Source organism: Motacilla alba, chromosome Z (genome assembly GCF_015832195.1).
Source record: "Motacilla alba alba isolate MOTALB_02 chromosome Z, Motacilla_alba_V1.0_pri, whole genome shotgun sequence".
NCBI classification, from domain to species: domain Eukaryota; kingdom Metazoa; phylum Chordata; class Aves; order Passeriformes; family Motacillidae; genus Motacilla; species Motacilla alba.
Genome location: NC_052046.1, coordinates 37,135,594 through 37,150,605, shown reverse-complemented (window position 1 = coordinate 37,150,605; position 15,012 = coordinate 37,135,594). Strand labels below are relative to the sequence as shown.

General features: G+C 38.2%; 1 protein-coding gene across 2 annotated transcripts in view; it reads right to left on the bottom strand.

The window, feature by feature from the left end:
* The window catches only part of LOC119696155 (atrial natriuretic peptide receptor 2-like), a 39,269-nt gene that overhangs the window by 12,534 nt on the left and 11,723 nt on the right, over positions 1-15,012 (bottom strand). Inside the window, exons 8-15 of one of the 2 annotated variants that reach the window (XM_038125817.1) lie at positions 13,099-13,171; positions 10,754-10,901; positions 9,260-9,346; positions 8,847-8,990; positions 6,200-6,321; positions 4,395-4,536; positions 1,482-1,530; positions 386-490 (exon numbers count right to left, since the gene is read on the bottom strand). In XM_038125817.1, the coding sequence (XP_037981745.1) occupies positions 386-490; positions 1,482-1,530; positions 4,395-4,536; positions 6,200-6,321; positions 8,847-8,990; positions 9,260-9,346; positions 10,754-10,901; positions 13,099-13,171 (870 nt within the window). The remainder of the gene's footprint in view (positions 1-385; positions 491-1,481; positions 1,531-4,394; positions 4,537-6,199; positions 6,322-8,846; positions 8,991-9,259; positions 9,347-10,753; positions 10,902-13,098; positions 13,172-15,012) is intronic. The other variant, XM_038125818.1, reaches the window with a different exon arrangement.

Sequence of the window (15,012 nt, the reverse complement as noted above, 5' to 3'; positions counted from 1 at the left end):
TTATGTGAAAGCCCTCTGTCAGTAAGCTAGCTATTACTAACATAAAATATGTATGGAATTCAGCACTTTATAATAAAATGAAATTGCACAAAAATCAATGATTGAATATTAAAAACATAATCTATTACACTGGAAACTGGAGAGGACAGCTGAATTTTTCATTGTCACAATGACAAGTTTTTTATTAAGGATATTAGATATTATCATTTTGCATTGTTTGAGGTGTACTTCTTGATTTCTTGGTTATTTATATTTATCAAAGGTAATATTGCCATAAAACTTCTATGACATGTTGTAAATTCACTTCAATTCAATGATTTTTGTACACAATATTGTACTTTACTCACAATTTGTACTTTACTTTACAATATTGTATTTTACTCACCTCTACATAATCTGCAGGACATGGGCAAGAATTCTCAGCCTTTCCTGAAATTAATTCTGCCAAGTGTGGGCACCAAGAATATTCAGCAGAATACACATCATCTTTCTATAGAAAAGAGGATTAAACAATGTTGAAACAAGTGTTATGGTTCTCATGCCAGACACTGAAAATATATTACTATTATCATCATCACTTTTATACCATCTTCCCTATCACTTCTAAGTCAGCTTTTTTTTTTTTTTTTTTTTTTTTTTTTTTTTTTTTTTTTTTTTTTTTTTTTTTTTTTACATAAGAGCACAAGGGAAAAGAAAGGACAAAAAAATATATAACCCAGTCTAAAATGGGTCACCTTTTCTAAAAGCTTTTTCCTGGCTGACAGGCTTTAATCTTAGTGTTTATATGACATAAATAACTTTTGAAACAAATGAATACCTGGCAAGATATTGGGAAACTTTTAGGAAACCACAAGGACTATATTAGTCTATTATCACAAACTGTGAGAACTGGAAAAATAGTAGTTTCAAGTCTTTATTGTTACAACTCTTGTTAAGCAAATTATTTCAGAGAGAACATGGTTACATATCCCGGCCATCTGTTTCCAATTTCAAGGCACATTCTTTTTGTGTTTGCCATTTAGCAGTGATCAAAAGACACAGGCAAAACAGATATTTTACTTATGGAGAGCAGCTAATTTTCTTTTCTAGGTTATTCTTTTTACTGCAAGATTCCACTTAAAGGGCCTGTAAAAGACAGGAAAAGGAAGAAGCTGGAGAAAAACAAAGATATTAATATATACATTCTTCCTGCATCCACCTAACCATTAAGCCTCACAAAACTAATCAAAAGGCAGTTTTGGAGCTACATTATTTTTATCATATATTCCTCTTTAAAGCTCTGAAATGGAAAACTTGTAGATCTATGAGGAAACCCTGATTGCATGTTCCTTGGGAACTGAAGTGGCATCCATAAAATCATGAGGAAAATACATGCTAATAAAGTAACTCAAAGGTGCAGTAACTCAAAGTTTGGTTTGTCTTCAGCAGAAACAGAATCAAAGTTGTCATTCAAATTCTACAGATAGTTCATCTTTACTTACTGCCAGAGGGTCACTTCTTGTGGCAATTTCTAGTAAAATGGTGGCATAACTGCACAATAAAAATGAAGAAAAATCTTAATACAATAACAGTTAATTGAGTCAGTGATTTCTTCTTTTCATGATTTCTTAATCTTCCCCATTCTATGACTGAAATCCCAGTATCTCAAAAGGAAGGATGGCAATGGTGTTGCTACTTGTTACTGCTTTGTGTTTTCAGGGATTTGTTACTGAATGTTTCATGGCATTTGCCTCTCATGGTTATAGGCCCCAGAGATGTTTAAGTTTGATGGACAGCAAAGCAATTCTCTCTGAAAGTATTAATGGAATCCAGAGGTGATATGTCCTGGTTTATGTACATGATTAAACACAAGGATCTGATTTTTGCTCCAGTCAAGGGTCAGGAGCAGGTTCATCAGAATCACCAGTGGGGGGAGTGGCTTTTTTTCAGCCACCAAAAAGATTGCTGTTCTAGAAAATTTTCATAAAGTCTGTGATGACATAGTGTGTCCAGAGGAGATATTTTATAGTAAGCATTTCTGCTTATTCTTTCTGAATTATATTCTGGTGGTCATTGTCTTCCTCAGTTGAACTAAGGTCTAATACATTCATCAAGGATGAAGAAAGGAAAAAGGCAGTAAAAGTACAGAATTTAGTCTTTTTTCTGAACTCATTGGAGATCTTCCAGGACAGTGATCTCTTAGAAGCAAGCACCGCCTTTAGCCAACAGGCTGGATAAATCTGTCTCTTTGTGTAGTAAAACTGTGTAATAATTTACTCCTGCATGCCTCTCAGCTTGGTAACATTTAGTTTTTCAGACAATATTGGTTTTCAATCTGTTGTGTCACTAACGGTTGCACTGTTCTGTAAGACATTCTGTTGGTAACAGGATATGTTTATCTATCTTTCAGCCCACCTGTGGACCACCACTGGAAAATATAGTAATGCGAATAAAACATGATGAATAATTTAGAAATTAATCTGATGATATTTTTATATTAATTTTGTGGTGATTTGGTAGGAGAAAGCAAAATCAATCCTGGTAAGACAGCAAAGCTAAAACAGATTTTCAAGAATAATGATTAGATGATAGTAAGTCTGATAAAGCAGCATTGATTTAATTAATCTTCAGCCACACTGCCCATTGTGGATAGTGAAATTCATATGATGATTACAAATCAAGAAGAACCAATCTGGGAGAACTGTGACTGGAAGCAGCCTCTTCAGCTCAAAACAGGAGCTACGCTCATGCTTCTGTTCTGATTTCCATTTTAGCTTTCCCATCTGACCAACACTTTCTAGAGAACTTCAAAAGCAAGTGATTCATTTGTAAGAGCACACTAAATTACAGTCCCTCTCCTGCAGTTTCTACTCATTTTTTATTTGGGCTGCACCTTCAGGAACATTAATGAAATATTTGCACAGATAAAAACTGAGAATTTCAAGACTGGACCAATGCTGCCTGGCCAGTGAGGCCAAATACTTGTATCAGAAAGGCTTACCTCCTGCTCATATCATCAAAAATAAAATTTGTTAAAATGCAAATTCTAAAGAACAGCCCAGATAAGAAGACAACCCTTTCAATCTTACAGGGTACTTCTCTATCTTCCCTGTCTGCATGTTGCTCTTCTCCCTTTTTTGGTGTGATCTCTCATTGCTTTTACTTTTTTTTTTTAATCAAGAAATTAATAACTGCAGTGACACAAAAGAAGATGTAGATTTTTCAGACATGTGGGTGGGACAGCAAGATAAATCCAGGAAACATTCACTGAATCTGTCAAAAGTTAATTGCAGACATATAGGATATGAGCAAATTAGATATTAGGACTATTTAAAGGGGAACTCTTGGCAAGAAATGCCTTCAGGAGGTGAAGTTGCCTGCGAAGACAAATAATGATATCTATCCAGAACAGGATCAAAGTGAGAACAACAAGCCAAGGAAACATTTTCTGGGATACATTTTGGCTGCAGGGCAATGGTAAACTGGAATGTATAAGACAATCCTAAAATTATTGTTTAGTTGGAGCACAGTTCTTTCAAAGACTGCTTCATATTGAAAAGTACAGACCAATACAGGACAAATGACAGTAACCAGAAATACCAACACAATCCCAAACTACCTTAGTTGAGCTACTTTGGAAAAAATTCTAAGGACATATTGAAGCCCAAAGGCAGAAGTACTACTGAGACTTCAAGTTCTTGCTCAGTAAATCTGATAGAATAGATTAAAAGTAATGATGTTCAAGCACATTGTATATGCAGACATTTGTTTACAATTGTGTTCCCACTTATCTGAAAAGTTATTGGATAGAAGCAGTCCACCATTGGGATGGAAAGCCATGAGAAAGCAATCTTCTATAAAGGCTTTCAAAAGGAAAGGAATGGAGCTACTTGCTAGTGCATCCATTTTTCCCCCTTCTCTTTATTTTTCCACTGTAAACCAAATATTGTCATCATGTATTTGCCCCCAAATAATTGTACTGACATTCAATAATAGAATTACAGGATGCATATGTGCATTATGACATTCCAGAACATCGATGCTATTAACTTCTAAAGTATTGCCATGGTTGAAAATAATTCCAATTTTCAAAAAACAACAACAACAACAACAACAAAAAAAAGGATAATCAGATAATAGCAGATCTTTATGCCTTTTTATCTTCCAGTCAAGTGACTCCTTATAAATCATTGGGCCAAGTCTGCTTTTAAATAATGTCAGTGAATTCAGTATTTGATTATCTACCCTGAAAGAGAAGATACTCTGATATCTATGCTGTTCTATATCCCAGGACCAATTCCTTTTAAAAATACAATCAAACATATACCTGAAGTGACAACAGAGCTACACCAAGCCTAATTGTCATTAAAGCATACTCATGATTACTAAAAGTGAGATCAGGAAAACTTGGCTACCTGTAGACATCGGACATCGAATTGGGTTCAAAATTTGAAAGAGTACGCATTTCAGGAGCTGTGTAAATCTGTATCAAATGCTGCTGGGATGAATTTGATCCATCAGGAAAATCTTCTTTTCTGTATGACTTCAAGCCATAATCTAAAGTAGAAGAAAACAGGAAGCAAACTATTCAGTGGATACTTCCCTGAAACAAGTGCAGTAGTAGACAGTAACACAGCTAGTCTAAATAAATTAATTTTCCCTATTCTAAATTCACATCTTAGTCTAGAAATAGTGGGGTTTGTATGGTCTTGCCCCCCTAAACTATTGCAAATATAGCATCTGGAAAACCAAATATTTGGGCAAGACTGAATGACAGCAGGGAAACTGAACTACATGACCCATTGCAAAAATAAAAATTATTTTAGGATTTTATCAAATTATTTTCAGAGAATATTCTCACCTCAGTGCAAGAGTTAGCATGTAAATACAGGTTTCTGTTCTACTCACTACCTTGATCCTTATCTCTGGTGGCAGGTTGCTCAAGTAATTACTAGTTAGACAGACTAACAACAGAAAATCAGATGGTGGGCGTTACTTGAACACCACTAGCATCAGAACAAAGGCAGCATAGATGTGAAACATCTTTCCATCTATACTTCTAGCCTAATATAGAAGGAATTCTTAGCATATGACTCAGAATCAGGAAGAATGAGAAAAAAAACCCTGACTTTTGTTTTCTTTCTTACGTAAACAGCGCTCTTCTGACTGTATGTGAAGGCTGGATGCAGACATCTGGTTTTATCTGGAGTGACCTCTAATTAAGATGTTCCTAGGGATTGAATCTTTATGTGGAGGTCATTTTTAAAATAGCTCCCACATTTGTTATTTATGAGATTTGTTTGACATCATTGCATCCAGATTAACCATGAAGATTTGAAAACCCTACAGTTTGACACAGAACAGAATCAAAACAGATGTTGCTGAATGATTTCACAGAGATCCTATTCAATTGAAAGGAGCTGTGCTAAGGTGATGCAGTGGATGTAATCCAACTACATCTAATTTTTATGTTTTTCTCCAGAACAGGCTCCAAGCAGAGTAGGCAGATCTGAAGACAGAAGGATACAGAAGGAGCTGGAGAAGCAAGCCTGGCCACGTGTAGGAGCCTTAGTCATAGGCTATTCCACTGAAAAACAAATCTGCTGCTGCTGCTTTCAGGATGGCTATGGGTTAAAGAGCATGATGACTGCTCTGGGCAAAAAGTAGAAGAGATGATCACTGCCTTAATTCCCTTTGGCAGCTGCAAACTAAACTAGACTCTCCAGTGGTTTTCCTGTTCCCACAGGCTGTCTTCCTGCACCAAGAATAAAGCTGACCTGCAGCTCCATCACTGGGAGAATACAATTCAATGCCATGAACAAGACTTAAAAGCTCTGAGTTGAGTCTGCTTTTCTCCATTAAACTACCTTGTACTTACCAATCAGTCAGCGTTACTACATCTCCTTACACCATTGTCCATGCCTCAGGTTTCTCTCTCTACCAAAAGAGAGAATGAGGCAGAGTTTCTGCTCAGATGTTGAAAGGCTGAATCATTTGTGGGATCTGAAGTGTGTATCTGTGACACACACTAAATGATTTGACTTGATAATGTAACATGAAACTTGCTTCAGCACAAGGTGCTCCTGGTGAAGTCTGGTACAGTCAGCAATTCCACATGAAATGTCAACATGAAAGCACTTGGGAATAGTGTTGCATGTGAAATCTATAATTAGGGGGATAGCTGGACAGTTTTGAAATTTTTTTCTAGCCTTCTCTTTACCTGCAATTTTACAAACCCACCGGTCATCTATCACACAGTTATTAGACTTCAACCGTCCATGATATATTTTGTGGTGGTGGAGATAGGCCATTCCTTGAGCAATATCAGCAGCAAAAGAAAACCTGAAAGTCAAAAATCAGTGAGCTAGTATTTCCAGTTTCACTCAAAAATGGCTCCAAAGCCTACGGAAGTTTACAGAAACTGTAGTTTTCAACTTGTGTCCCCATGGTCATTTTTCCAAAACAGTTAAGGTGACTGTTTAAAAACCCATATCTCCCTGAGCTCACAGGCCAAGAGAGTAAAGTTTCTTCTAGAAATTTTCAGTACATTTTTATCCTAGGGAGTGCTTTCACATGTTTACAAGTGAAACAATTTTATGATCTTCTTTGCTTTATTTGGAAGCCTTCCTTCCTGAAAACCATTTTCCTTTGCTGAAGGCAAGCATACAGCAGAAGCAGAAAGGACACGTCAAGAAAATCGATCTCAAAAAACAATGTCACTGCCTTTGTGAAAGTTTCATTGACAATGTGAGCTCATTTCCTGTATTCCTAAGAATAATAAACTACTTGCAGGTATGCTAATCATTTCACCAATATGTCTTCAAAGACAGAGATGTAGTGGGTTTTAATTAAATAGGGATACCTAAGATATTTGGGAACAAAGTAAAGTTACATCGGAAGAAAAGGGTTTTAAAACAGTTTTGCAGTAGAGCTAGAGAAAGTTGACAAGTCACTGGCTTAGCATTGCAAGGACTAAACATATAATTTCTCAAAACACCCCAAAAAAAGGATGGACTGGATATTCAAATTTCCTTCCTTCCTTCCTTCCTTCCTTCCTTCCTTCCTTCCTTCCTTCCTTCCTTCCTTCCTTCCTTCCTTCCTTCCTTCCTTCCGACCCTTCCTTCCTTCCTTCCTTCCTTCCTTCCTTCCTTCCTTCCTTCCTTCCTTCCTTCCTTCCTTCCTTCCTTCCTTCCTTCCTTCCTTCCTTCCTTCCTTCCTTCCTTCCTTCCTTCCGACCCTTCCTTCCTTCCTTCCGACCCTTCCTTCCTTCCGACCCTTCCTTCCTTCCTTCCAACCCTTCCTTCCGACCCTTCCTTCCTTCCTTCCTTCCTTCCTTCCGACCCTTCCTTCCTTCCTTCCTTCCTTCCTTCCTTCCTTCCGACCCTTCCTTCCGACCCTTCCGACCCTTCCTTCCGACCCTTCCTTCCTTCCGACCCTTCCTTCCGACCCTTCCTTCCTTCCGACCCTTCCTTCCTTCCGACCCTTCCTTCCGACCCTTCCTTCCTTCCGACCCTTCCTTCCTTCCTTCCTTCCTTCCTTCCTTCCGACCCTTCCTTCCTTCCGACCCTTCCTTCCTTCCGACCCTTCCTTCCTTCCTTCCGACCCTTCCTTCCTTCCTTCCGACCCTTCCTTCCTTCCTTCCTTCCGACCCTTCCTTCCTTCCGACCCTTCCTTCCTTCCTTCCGACCCTTCCTTCCGACACTTCCGACCCTTCCTTCCTTCCTTCCTTCCTTCCGACCCTTCCTTCCTTCCTTCCGACCCTTCCTTCCTTCCTTCCTTCCGACCCTTCCTTCCTTCCGACCCTTCCTTCCTTCCGACCCTTCCTTCCTTCCTTCCTTCCTTCCGACCCTTCCTTCCTTCCTTCCTTCCTTCCGACCCTTCCTTCCTTCCTTCCTTCCTTCCTTCCTTCCTTCCTTCCTTCCTTCCTTCCTTCCTTCCTTCCTTCCTTCCTTCCTTCCTTCCTTCCTTCCTTCCTTCCTTCCTTCCTTCCTTCCTTCCTTCCTTCCTTCCTTCCTTCCTTCCTTCCTTCCTTCCTTCCGACCCTTCCTTCCTTCCTTCCTTCCTTCCTTCCTTCCGACCCTTCCTTCCGACCCTTCCTTCCTTCCGACCCTTCCTTCCGACCCTTCCTTCCGACCCGTCCTTCCTTCCTTCCTTCCTTCCTTCCTTCCTTCCTTCCTTCCTCCTTCCACCCTTCCTTCCTTCCTTCCGACCCTTCCTTCCTTCCTTCCTTCCGCCACTTCTGCCACTTCCGCCACTTCCGCCACTTCCTTCCGCCACTTCCTTCCGCCACTTCCTTCCGTCCACCACTTCCTTCCTTCCGCCACTTCCTTCCTTCCGCCACTTCCTTCCGCCACTTCCTTCCTTCCGCCACTTCCTTCCTTCCTTCCACCACTTCCTTCCTTCCTTCCGCTCCTTCCTTCCGCCACTTCCTTCCGCCACTTCCTTCTGCCACTTTCCTCCTTCTGCCACTTCTGCCACTTCCTTCCTTCTGCCACTTCCGCCACTTCCTTCCTTCCACCACTTCCTTCCTTCCTTCCGCTCCTTCCTTCCTTCCGCCACTTCCTTCCGCCACTTCCTTCCGCCACTTCCCTCCTTCTGCCACTTCTGCCACTTCCTTCCTTCTGCCACTTCCGCCACTTCCTTCCTTCCGCCACTTCTTTCCTTCCTTCTGCCACTTCCTTCCGCCACTTCTTTTCTCCCTTCTGCCACTTCCTCCCTCCCTCCCTCCCTCCCATCCTTCCTTCCTCTCCCTCTATCACAGTACAGGCTTGTCTAGACAAGAACTTTATCTGAAATTAACATCTTGTCCCAAAGATCATATAGTACAGTCGACTCCATTTAGCTTTTCAAAAATTGGATTTTTTCACCTGAAACCCCAGTTCAAAGGAATATCTTCATTGAGGAGCACATCGCTCAGGCTGCCTTTGGGGCAGTACTCTGTGACAATGGCAACATTTGGAACTTCTATACAACCTCCAATGAATTTGCAGAGATTGGGATGGTCAAGTTCCCTGTGAAAATCAACAAAAATCACACCACAACAGTAATTTTCACAGATGTCCATCCTGGTTTTGTAACGCAACTGGAAAACCAAGTGCATTGTCTCACAATGTAGAGAAAAAGTAAAACAGACATAAGGAATTTTAATCTTTGCTCTTTTTCAAGCAAAGTTTGAAAGAAAGAGGAATATGAATTTACAGTCACATTTGGAAAGATTTTAAGCCCTTAAAAATCAGTGTACAAATGGAACAACATACAGTTCTTAGATTTCACTTCTTACCTCACTTGCTTTACTTCTTTACGTATGGTTTTAGACAGTGTGAATGCCTTCTTCATTATTTTCTTTATGGCCACTGTTCTACCATCACTGAAACAGAATGAAATGCTGTTTACAGTTTTAGGGCAACTTCAGAAGCCAGCAATACTACAAAAATGGACTGCATTTATTTTGTATCAGAGAATAGCTCCCCATGTCTAGAGATGAGGCGGAGAATTTAATCATGTCCACATGTGGTTGTAACTCTGAATCTAAGACAAGAGACAGGACCTTGCTTCTTTTGATAAAGGAAGCATTAGTTATTATATTCAATCAATCTTGATGTGTGGACACCATTTGGAATGTGAGTGTTAAAGTCAGTTGGGGCAGTTTGATGAAGGAGTAGCAGCAAAGGAAATGTCAGAGCTAGAGAAATACATACAGCCACCTCCCATCTATCTATTACTTCTGTCTACTGTTCTGCAGATCCTTCACTGACATTTAACAAAGTTTTGTTCTCCTGGGGTTCAGCATTCTCAGCAAAGAAGCCGCTGAGTTTGGTCAAGAACAAAATAATTTTCCTTTTCAGAGTAAAGGAATTTAGTGGACATACCTGCAGGAGTTTTAGTGATGACAACCATATAAATACAGAGTATGGGGTGTTTAGTGTAGCAGTTTCACCAATGAGACTGAATGCCCCATTCAGTTATTTTTCATCCTTGATACATGCTTTTGACATTGAGTCATCTGAGGAAGGGGATGATGATGGTGATGAAAATGTCACCACTCAGAAAGAAGCAAAAAAGATCTATGCTGAACACAGTATTTCATCAATGAAGTGGCTGTGATTTTCCACAATCTATGCTGAAGGCACTTTCTGCCCCAGCCAATGATCCCAGGTAAGCTTCTTTATCCTGCAAAGCACAGATCCTCTGTGTATTTAAATGATAAGTACCGTCCAGCTTTGCACATGTTCAATTGCTTTTTGGATGGCAGGACATATCTGTAACATTTGTCCTTATAGTTACAAGATATGCAGCTTTGTAATTTGATTGAGGGTGAAATGCTCTGAATCTTGAGTTGTGTCAGCTGGTTAAGGACAAGATTTCTAATGTTCTACTTTAGAGGATGCCCTTCTTTAGAGAAAAGAACCTAGTTTGCTCTGCCTGCATTTTAGAAAAAAGGGATTTATAAAAGTCTTCATTTCAGATACATTTGAACAGCAAGGCCCATTCATTAACAGATGCAGGACATCTTATGTACCAACAACCTTTTAACAAGACCCTAAGAGAAAAGGAGAAATGACAACCAAACCAGAAGCCTGGCATGTTAAAATAGTCCACGTCCAATATGCAGTACAGAAGTCAGATGATGATTTTAATTTACCCAATTTGGCGTGACAAGATAAATTCATGCTTTTTCACTGCCTATCAATTGAAAGCTGCAAGAACCAGAAATCAAGGTGAAACTAATACAGGAGATGCTGCAGTAAATGAGTATCTATGAGTATTGACTTACTATCTCCCAGTCTGGGTGAAGTATTTCCTCCTGGACATGCTGGCAGCTGCTATGCAGGAGCTCAAAGCAGTAACACAACTGACACTGGAGTCACTGAGTGCTGGGGGAGCACTCATCATGCTTCCTGTTGCTGGCCGTATAATGCAATCTAAATGGGATGTGGGATGAGAAAAGGCACATGAAGGTTCCTATTTATGCATAGGTGGAGACTCCAGAGACAAAAAAATATAGAGAATTTTCAAAATCTTTGCATCTCATCTGCTCTTGTTAATATTTAAGAGGGAAAGACATTGCTTGGAATGGGACTGCTGCATAAAAAGTAAAAAATGTTTCAAAGAGGATTCATTGCCAGAGATACTTCTCACTAATCCTCAGGATTTTATTCAACTTTCATTTTTCTGCTCTTGAGATGATTAGCCGTTGCTGCTACATAGAAGCTGAGGACAGAACCCAGGGAAGGAGAGTAAACCCTGTGCCATACTTTAACAAGTCTATTTGGAGCTCCTAGAAGACTGTAAAGTACAGGAATGTGGGAAGTGATTCTGACACCAGAAAGAAATCAGAGAAGAGCAACAATACAGTAAGAGGACAAAAATTCCAGTGATTTTCAATGCACATTTTTTTATGTCTGTTGACCAGCTCACAGTGAAAAAATGGACTTCAAAACAAATTTAATGAGCTACATGTCATGCCATAATCTCCAATCAAAATCCAGATTTAGCCAATTAGCCTCAGAATTGCTGAGACCTCTCAACTCTCCCTGGTAGAAATATCTTGCTGAGGAAGTTCAACATCTCGCCTTGAATCAGGACTGCCATGTTCCCACACCATAGTATTATCCATATGCAGTTCAAAATTGCATTGACATTTGAAGCTTTCTACAGCATTCCACCCAGAAATGCACTACAGATCCCTGAGATAGTTTTGAGAATAAGACTGCATATATATCTATATGTCTATATACAGTGCAGTACACCAAAAAAATAAGTTACTTTTAAAAAATAAGGTTGTTTTTTTATACTGTGTGCTACATACCTTGGGTACAGCACTGCTGTGTTTTCATTTAGATATCTGTGCATTTCAGGCTACTGTGAGTAGCTCTGAACAACTCTATCCAGACAAGACATACTGTCTGTGATCTTATAATGTTATCAGTCCTCATTAAGTTGTTAATAATCTTAGAGCAATACTCTGAAACATCATTGCTGCTTTGCAGGCTTTTTTCCAAGAAACTTACATCTTTCATCTTGGAGTTTTTCAATTTTAATCTGTTATTTTTTGATCATGCTTCTAATTTCCCTCAGTCTTTTTCTATTCTTTTCCCTCACATGTGATGCTTATGGCATTTTCTAATTTACTTTCAGCTGAAAATTTTGCTCATGTTACTTTCTGCTGTAGTGAAAAACACTTTTTTCCATTTCTGTTTTCAAAAATATGGATTGAAATTAATTTTGGATCCTGTAATAAAATTAATTTCATAGCCAGGATATCTTATCAAAAGTATACAGAAATTAATGTTTAAGTCTAAGGCTGAAAGTATCTCTACTACATATTATCACAAGAACATCTTGACACTAGCAACCCAATAGAACACAGATAAAGCAGACATCTGCTGACCAATTTCTCCCAGAGACAGAAAATGAGAGTGTGTACAATCAGCACAGCAGACTTCTATAGATTTACCCTTTTTGAGGATCTAGGTATTGTTTTCCTTCTGAATGCTAAACAAAGAAACAGCAAAGTAAATAATCTATATGTATCTTAAGTACAGCATAATAAATCATATAATAACACCTGAAATTATTCTTAACCAGTTTAATTAGAACACATTAAATAATATTTTATACCAGAAGATGAAACAGGGAAAAAACCCTCCAAACCTCTGGCCAAAATTAATTACTTTTTGTAGCAAGTCTGCCACAGACAGCATACACTGAGAGAAATTAAGATAGTACTATATCCCTCAATATATTTGTGCAATTCCAGGACAACTTTTTGAGATAAATTATACAGAAAGGTATATCCACTGAAGCAACTGTAATTTGTTTCATCCAGCTCCAGAGCGTATCTTTTTATTATGGGGTCGGCTTGTCTTTTTTGATTCAACATAATCAACAGAAATAAAAAGAAGGAAACTATTTAAAATAACTTTGTCACCTAAATGTTTGATAAACAAAAATATGAGTGAGCAGCTCACAGAGATTACAGGGATGAAATATTGGATATGCCTTTCAAAAGCGGCTTCACTTTTTGCAAGATCGTTAAAATACGAACAATATAACTGAGATTATTTCTCAAAATTAATAAGTAAACTGATCACAGTATCAAAATTACAAGTTTCTGACCTTGTTTGATGCAGGTGAAGTCTATAATCCAGCTTTCGTCCCAAAGCATTTTTTGTTTCTGATATTGAAACCACTACAAGAGTTAAAAAAAAATCATTCCTAATGCAGCCTTCCTCTCTTTGAAGAAATTGACTCAGAGATTATTTTTATAAAATATGAAAATTTAAAAGTATACAAACTAAATGTGAAGTGTAAACATTCAGCATATGTCTTAAAGTAACATTAGAACCAAAAATATTAATAACAGGTTTGTATTAAAAACTGTACAGGCTATATTCCAGAACTAATTACATGTAATATTTTGCATTGTCTACAAACTCCCTATTATTGTCAACATTTATGCATTTACATGTCAGCCTGGACATCAGATGAGGGGTTTACATCATCTCATCTCATGGAAGTGCCCTATGTTATGTAGGTACATGACAAAACACACTTCATCCCAATCCTGAGATAAGGAGCAATGTACTTATATCTTGGACAGAATTAGCCCATGACCAACTAATTAGGCCATATTATGTCAAATACTCTATCATAAAGAATATTAGGTAGGGATTCTGTAGCTACTTTGCAAAGACGGCATTGAGCTAAAAGCTGATTTTCAGTAGACCTGACATACAAAGCTAACATTTACAAAGTGTAAATACATGCTTTCAAAAGAGCAAGAGATCAAATTATGCCATTGTTATGACTGCAGTCAATGCCAAAATGTCAAATCAAAGCAGCATTTTATCATCATTATACCATTTTCTATAGTGCAAAATTTAATATTAGGACTGATGCAGTCATTGAAACAGGTAATAAAAGCCAAGATAATGAACAAGAAACAGGTTGTGGAGATTGTGTTGATATACTGGTTGAAATTGTGACAAATATAGAGCTCACTGAATCAAAATTAAGTCATCCTATTTATTTCAAAATGCTTCTGAGGAAAGAAACCTACATTTCATCTTGCAAAGGTGTGACTGTACAAAGACATATTAGCAAGAAGTGAATACTGGGCTTGCTTCCTTTGACACTGATATCAAAGCAATCCTTTCTGCTACTCAAAGCATTAAAGAAAACATTAGTTTCCCAGATGGTTCCTTTACATTATATCAATTCCTGAATTAGATAAAATAATATTTTCTATCTAATTACAGTACACCCCATAAAACTTAAGAACCCCATGATGCTGCTATTGAAGAAGTTAAGAGGAATATGTCTACAGAAATGAAAGAAGGAAAAAGACCAAATGACTCCAAATATACAGAAAAAACAGCAGAAATAATAGATTTTGCTACAAGAACTTTAAATAAACATATGCAAGGCCAAGAATTTCTGTTGCTCTTTCTAAAAAGCCAATCATCTAAAACTGTCTGAACTTCTCATCTGTCCAGTTGCATATTTCTATCAGATCACCTGATTTTATGGGAAATTTGCTATAAACCCATTGTCACAACTTCCCAGTGGATTATGAATGCTCAAATAGCTTTCAACAGTGCTTCTTTTCCTAACTCAAAACGTCACAGTGACAAAAAACCAAACATGATTCAGGCCTCCTTGAGAACCTCAATTTGTGGGCCATTCAGCTTTCTCCTTCTCATTCCCCATCTGTGCAGCTGCCTACCTCAGATGTTCACTGCAACTGCAGTATAAGATGGACAGAGAAGGACCTGAGGAAGCAGAAGCCTATAGTTTTACAGGATATATAGGCCAAAGGCTAAATAAATTACCTGTTATGAACATAGTCAATACAATGACTCTACAGCTGCCATATTCACCTGATAAACCTCGGTTATGAAACTCAAAAATGCATTTTTTTCAAGATGCAGACACATAAAGAATGTAGGTAGTCTTTCCCAGAAGCACTTAAGTAATAAGCATCTTAAGTAATAAGCCATAATATCATTCTCTCTTTATACAGACATTTTC